General features: G+C 42.3%; 1 protein-coding gene across 1 annotated transcript in view; it reads right to left on the bottom strand.

Annotated features, from left to right (window-relative positions):
- Positions 1–7144, bottom strand: part of PAGE1 (PAGE family member 1) — an 8938-nt gene extending 1794 nt beyond the window's left edge. The window contains exons 1-5 of the mRNA XM_023202019.2: positions 7030–7144; positions 5917–5987; positions 5321–5417; positions 2448–2573; positions 1176–1301 (exon numbers count right to left, since the gene is read on the bottom strand). Of these exons, the coding sequence (XP_023057787.1) occupies positions 1176–1301; positions 2448–2573; positions 5321–5417; positions 5917–5979 (412 nt within the window). The 5' untranslated portion in view covers positions 5980–5987; positions 7030–7144. The remainder of the gene's footprint in view (positions 1–1175; positions 1302–2447; positions 2574–5320; positions 5418–5916; positions 5988–7029) is intronic.
- Between the last annotated feature and the right edge of the window lie 203 nt (positions 7145–7347).

Below are 7347 nucleotides of genomic sequence, written 5' to 3'. Positions count from 1 at the left end.
CAGGCATGGCAGCTTGTGCCTGTAGCTCCAGCTGCTCAGGAGGCTGAGTTGGGAAGACCGCTTGAGCCTGGGAGGCCGAGGTTGCAGTGAGCTGAATCACACCACAGCACTCTAGTCTGGGTGACAGAGTGAGATTTGTCACACACACATACAAAAAAAAAAAAAAAGCCAGAGAATTCAAAAATTGACAGAACCTAAGAATAGGCATTCAGGTCTCCACACAGAAAAACTAACATGAAGCAGAGTGCCCACTCACTTTCTTAGTAGCAATGAAATCTCAATTCAGAGGTTTTCAGATGATTCAGGCCAGGGTTTGATGATTTATGATAAACAAATCATGCAAAATAGATGGTCTCTGTATCCCATGCATTCTATGCAACAGGATCAGAGTGTGAAAGAACCAGAATGGAAAAGGATTTCAAAATATCTGACTTAAACTCACTATTTTCATAAAACCAAAGATAGGTTTAGAAGGTAAGGGATTTGCTCAGAATCTCACCAAGCCTGTAAGAGCTGGTATTAGAACCCGCATCAGTGCTTCAGCATATTTCACACCAAGTGATGGGTGTTACAAATGTGTTATGTATTTGTTAAAAGTAGATCTTTACAAAAGCATCTGAATATCATGAGCTATTGGTTTAAGGATTTATACTCAAAAGTTATAATTCAATATGGCTTTGACTCAGCTTGTTTCTGTATCTGACAGTCTATAAGTTGGGTGTTGGAACCTGAACTACGTTTCAAATAACCTTTATATAAGAACTCTATTATTAAAGAGGCAGTATTGTCACCTCTGTGTTATTAAAAACATAATACTGGGCCAGGCGCGGTGGCTCATGCCTGTAATCCTGGCACTTCAGAAGGCTAAGGCAGGTGGAATACCTGAGATCAGGAGTTTGAGATCAGCTTGTGCAAAATGGCAAAACCTCGTCTCTACTAAAAATACAAAAATTAGCTGAACGCGGTGGAGCACGCCTGTAATCTCAGCTACTTGGGAGGCTGAGGGAGGAGAATCACTTGAACCTAGGAGGCAGAAGTTCCAGTGAGCCAAGATGGCACCACTACACTCCAGCCTGGTTGACAGAGCGAGACTGTCTCAAAAAGATAATAATAATTATAATATGATACTGCGGAAACAGACACCCTACAATTTGCATGCCTAATGGATTGATTACCTTCTTCAGGTGTTTTCACCTCCTCTGGATTTGGCAGGGCCAACTCCTGGACATCAGGACCATCTCCACGCTCACACCCAGTCTTTGGGTCAACCTGTTCCTGGCTATCTGCTTCAGGCTCCGGCCCTTAAAAAAAAAAAACATATATATATATATATATATGTATGCATATATGTATATGTATATCAATTTAAGCAGTAAAACATGAAATATGAATAAGGAAATAATATTCATGCTCTCAGTTTTATTAAATAAAAGCTTTCACTAGTGTAATAATAAATGTGTTGATAAGAATCCCAAGAATATTATTTCAGGAGTCTGTTGGCAGAAAAGAGGCAAACAGGGTTTTCCAAACATTACCCTCTTCCTTTCCGAAGACTGCCCTCAGACAACTTTGCTGCCTCCTTTGCACTTCTCTGTTATTGTACTTCTGATTGTCTTTATCTTATTAAATGACTCAAGGCTGAAACCCTGTTTCTCACAGCACTTACACTCCTAGCACTTAGACTCCTACATGGCATGAGTAGCCACCAATAAATGCTGAGTGAAAAAAGGTCTTTAAAGAATACATGAAAAATCCCCAAATCCTGAACATTCTGCACACCAACTTGTCTATCCTCTTCAAAATATCAGTATCCTGAATGACAAAGAAAAATTAAGTAAACATTTCAGATTAAAGGAAACTAAAAACACATGACAAGCACATGCAAGACGTGATCCTAAACTGGACTCTGGATCAGAAAAAGAAATTCTATAAAGGAAATTATCTGGGTCGGGCATGGTGGCTCACACCTTTAATGCCAACATTTTGGGATGCCAAGGCGGGCAGATCACTTGAGTCAGGAGTTCAAGACCAGCCTGGCCAATGTGGTCAAACCCCGTCTCTACTAAAAATACAAAAAAAAGGAAACATTTATTTGTCAGGTGCTGTGGCAGGGCTGTAATCTCAGGACTTTGGGAGGCTAAGCTGGGTGGATCACCTGAGGTCAGGAGTTCGACATCAGCCTGTGCAACATGACAAAACCCCGTCTCTACTAAAATTACAAAAATTAGCTGCCTGAGGTGGCACATGCCTGTAATCCTAGCTGCTCGGGAGGCTGAGGCAGGAGAATCACTTGAACCCAGGAGATGGACGTTGCAGTGAGCCAAGATCAGGCCACTGTACTCCAGCCTGGGTGACAGAGTGAGACTTCATCTCAGAAAAAAAAAAAGAAAATTATAATACTGTGGAAACAGACAGCCTACAATTTGCATGCTTAATGGACTACCTACCTTCTGCAGGCAGTTTCACCTGCTCTGGGTTTTGCAGGCACATCTTCTTGGCATCAGGACCATCTCCAAGCTCATAGCCAGTCTTCGGCTGCACCGGTTCCTGGCTCTCAGCTTCAGGCTCCTGCCCTTGAAGATAAAACAAAATTATTTTAAGCAGCAACACATGAAATATGAATAAGAAAGTAATATTCATGCTCTTGGTCTTACTAAATAAAAGCTTTAGTTACTGTAATAATAAACGTGTTGATAAAAATCCCAAGAACATTATTTCAGGAGTCTGTTGGCAGAAAAGAGGAAAACAGCGTTTTCCAAATATTACCCTCTTCCTTTCCGAAGACTGCCCTCAGACAACTTTGTGGCCTCCTTTGCACTTCTCTGTTATTGTATTTCTGATTGTCCTTATAGTATTAAATGACTCAAGGCTGACATCCTGTCTCTCATTAGCATTTAGACTCCTAGCACCTAGCAAGTTATATGGCATGAGTGGCCACCAATAAATGGTGAGTGAAAAAGCAGTCTTTAGAAACTACACGAAAAAGCCCAAAGTGCTAAACATTCTGCAAACCAACTGGTCTATCCTCTTGAAAAATGTCAGTATCAGCCAGCGGGGCGTGGTGGCTTACACCTGTAATCCCAGCACTTTGGGAGACTGAGGTGGGTGGATCATCTGAGGTCAGGAGTTAGAGACCAGCCTGGCCAACATGGTGAAATCCAGGCTCTGCTAAAAACACACACACACACACACAAAAATCCAGGCTCTGCTAAAAAAAAAAAAAAAAAAAAAAAAATTAGGCAGGCACAGTCGCCCTTGCCTGTAGTCCCAACTACTCAGGAGGCTGAGGCATGAGAATCTTTTGAGCCTGGGAGGCAGAGGTTAGAGGGAGCCTAGATCTTGCCACTGCACTCCAACCTGGGCAACAGAGTGAGACTCTGTCTGAAAAAAAAAAGAAAGAAAAAAGAAAATTATCTGGATAACTGGCAAAATCTGCATATACTCTGTATATTAAATGACTGCAGGTTCTCATTGTTAAATTTCCTAAGTTTGATCATTGTGCAGTGATTATCCAAGGAATGATTTTTTCTTTGTTCTGAGGATATATGAACACTCTCAAGTACTTAGGGTAAAGGGCCATAATACCTGAAACTTTATCTAAACAATGGAGCATTAATAAGAGTAAACATAATATCCATAAGTGTGTGTGTGAGTATGTGGGTAGCAGGGTAAGAGAGGGAGGGAAGAGATATGAAACCAATGGAGCAAAAGCTATTAACAACTGGTGAATCTAGGTGAAAAGTATATGAGTTAATTATACTATTCTTGCAAATTTTCTACAAATGTTATGTCTTGAAAATATATAAAGTAAAAACTTGTAAGAATATATGACAACTACATTGAACTTTAGGAAGACAGATTTTTTTTTTTAATTGTGGTAAAAAATACACATAACATAAAATTTACCATGGTAACTAATTTTAAGTGTTATAGTTCAGTAGGGAGTTATGTTTGCAACATTACCAGCAACTAAGAACAAACTTTACATGTTTGTTTTCCTCTATAACGAAACATTAATTAACTAATTAATTTATTTGTGATGAGGTCTCACTATGTCTCCCAGGCTGGTCTTGAACCCTAGACTCAAGCGATCCTCTCACCTCAGCCTCCCAAGTAGCTGAGACTATGATTGCACAGCACTAAGCCCAGTTTGAGACCTTTCTACTAAATGACAACTAACGATAAACCACAGGACATGTTTAATGCTTATATTCAGCCACAGAGTACCAAGGGCAGTGTGCATCAGCTAAGAAATCTGAAGTCTACCACATGGATAGGATTTCAGTTACAATTACAGTGTCAATTTCTGAAGGATTGATTAGCTGAATGGCTTTGAGGACTATGGGAAATCTTACAGTCATGACACCCATTATCTATTGGGGTAAACAGAAACTGAACTTTGTTCAAGTAAAGTTACATTTAGGTTCAAAGGTCCTAAATGTAATATTCCGTAAATGAACCCCATGTAGAACAAAGCACCAAAAATAACATCATTTGTGAATTACAGCAAATATACTGTCTCACGCTGAGAATAAAGGAATGGGTGGAGAGCAATTGATGGGCATTGCTGTCAGTCTTATTCTAGAAACCTTTAACAGCGAATCCTTAGAATAATCCATGACCTGAGTTTCATAATTGTTTTGCTTCAGAATATTTTATCTCGGAGAAGTTATTTCCATCTCATGTTAATCTCCGGATAATTCCTTTTTTTTTTTTTTTTTTGGTTTTTCTAACCATAAAAGGATTTAATCACTTCCTAAAAGCCACTTAAAAAATCATACTACACCAGCTACCTGTATGGCAGTATCCTGAATTCTCCAGCTTTCATCAAACTAACCACATAAAAATATCAAAGGAAATGGTGGCCAGCAATGAGCAACTCAGGTTTTGGAGTTGCTCCTGCTCCTCTGAACTGGGTCTATTCCTAGGCCAGTATTAAGCTACCTTACAGTAAGGCATTTGAGTTTTAAGCACTTTCAGCAAAATCATTTACTATTGTTACAGCAACATAGATGGTAGGAAGACACAGACTTTGGAACAAAACACAAATTTTGTATTCACCAGTCAAGTGTTCTTGGACAAAACACAATCCGCGAGCCTTTGTTCTCTCATTCATAAAGTGGAGAAATTTTATCATAGTGAAGGATTTATTTCCCTAAGGTAAGCTGCAAACTATACCCTCTTCACTTTTCCAGTCAATTTCTAGGCATCGTTTGCATCGTTTTCATTCCTCCTGTTCCTGGTATGTGACAATGCATGAGACATACACACACACACACACACACACCCCAACAGGCATTCTTCTTCCCTTTCCCTTCACCTTGAGCTGCAGATGCTTCCTCATACTCTCCCTCTTCAGTAGAATCCTGACTTTGAGTTGGTGATTCCACTTCTTCAGGTTGCTCATCACTGGACTGCTCGTGGTAGGGCATACGTGTGTGAGTGTGCAAATACAAAAAGTTTTATTAATACATGTCAAAAAATATGTACACATATACACACAGAAAATGCATAGATGTTTCTGATCATAACTAAACCTAAAGACATTTCTCCAACTTTATTTTATATGGTTAATAAGGCTACTCTACCCACAGAAAGGTTACTGCCAGAAAAGTTACCCACAAGGACTTTGGAAGCGATTATACTCTATGTTGGAGTAGATGTGTATAATCTATGTGTCATTAACAAGCAAAGCATGAGAAGGAAGTCATGGCCAAAAGCTGGAGAACACAAGAGAAAAAAAATCCCCCTAAATCAATATTTCCTTCACGAGATGCCAGAATCATTTTTTATCAGCATGAACTACCTTTATTAGTGTATCTATACTAATGCAACAACACTATCACAAAAATTAGTTTATGCTAATAGAAAACATCGAATTAACGTTAAAGCGCTCAACAGCATATGCCCAATTACCTCAGAAGATTCTACAAACATTCTTGGTCTACGCCAACAGATTAATCCTTTCCGAAAACCCATATTTCACACTGAAAAGAGAAAACCGTGACTGGGAACATGCACTTGAGAGGACAGCTATATTCGATCACTTCCATGGCTAAATATTAACTTGTCATTTTAATTTTGAAAATACTCTCAAAATAAGTCCCAGAGTTAAGTGTAAGTGTGTACGTTTTCTGAGTGCTTGCAAAGCCACTTATGCTCCCCAAGCTGGCAGTGCAGTCATCTTAAGGCGTGTGGAAAAGTCAGAGGACATTATTTTAAAATTTCTTTTAGACACAGGATCTCGCTCTGTTGCTCACGCTGGAATGCAGTGGCGTGATCACACTTCACTGCAGCCTCGACCTCCCGCTCAAGCGATCCTCCTGCCTCGTTTGGCGTAGCTGGGACTACAGGCGCGCACCACTGCGCCCCCCTGACAGAGGGCATTTCTGATGAGGTTTAGTTTCACAAGCAGACTCCACATGAAAACACTAGTGAATCACAATTCCCGTGACTGCTGCTTTTGGCACACTCCCACTTACTAGAGCCATTCACTCTCCTCAAATCAAGTTTGGTTGGACGGCACAGCCTCTCCCAGTCCTTCCCATTGTTTCCGGACCTTCCATGGCAGAGGTGAGACTTCGCCACGCCTCTCACTCGGGTGCTTCTCACTCAGGCACTCCCCACTCCACACCGCTGGGGGGCACTCACCAGCCCGCAGCCTTGCCAGGTTCCAGGCCCCTTCTTTACCGCCATCTTCACCACCCACCTCCCGCCCCAGGGCCCTATTCAGGATTCAGGAATGTGCCCTGTGTCACGGGTTCCTATCACCTCGGGACTTTGACCCCTCCAACAGCACCCGCAACACTCGCCCCATTTTAACCTGAGCCCCTGACCGCCTCCCCTTCACGGCCCCCCTTCCTCCCTGTCCTGGCCCCTTCATGACCACAAAGTCAATAGTGGTGTCGCAGCCTGTGAGGAGCAGGAGGACGAGCTCGAGGCCCTTCTCCCTCAAAAGCCACAGATCACCACACTAAGGACCCACTGAACCTGCCCTAAGCCCACTGGCTCCTCCTCACCCTCACTCACACTTCAGCCCCCAGGAGGACTGGCCTGTGGATCTACCAGCTGAGTCTCAGTAGAGGAAAAAGTGCCCGGATAGCAGGAACGTGACTGCACACCGTCACAGCTCCCTGCCGTTCTCCACGTGGGCGAAGTGGCAGACGGGAAGACACCCAGTGAACATGCGCACTGAGGCCGGCACCCAAGGAGCATGCACAGCTACCGTGGTGCGGGGAAGCGGGGGGGCTGCAGTTCCCAGCACCATGCCCCACACTCCCGATTTTCATTCCTGTGAAGATAATGGAATCTGACCTCCCTCGGCTGTTTCATATGCCTCGGGTACTC

The sequence above is a fragment of the Piliocolobus tephrosceles genome, chromosome 12 (genome assembly GCF_002776525.5).
Source record: "Piliocolobus tephrosceles isolate RC106 chromosome 12, ASM277652v3, whole genome shotgun sequence".
NCBI lineage: Eukaryota > Metazoa > Chordata > Mammalia > Primates > Cercopithecidae > Piliocolobus > Piliocolobus tephrosceles.
Note: the sequence above shows the minus strand (reverse complement) of the source record. Positions and strands in the feature narration are given on the sequence as shown.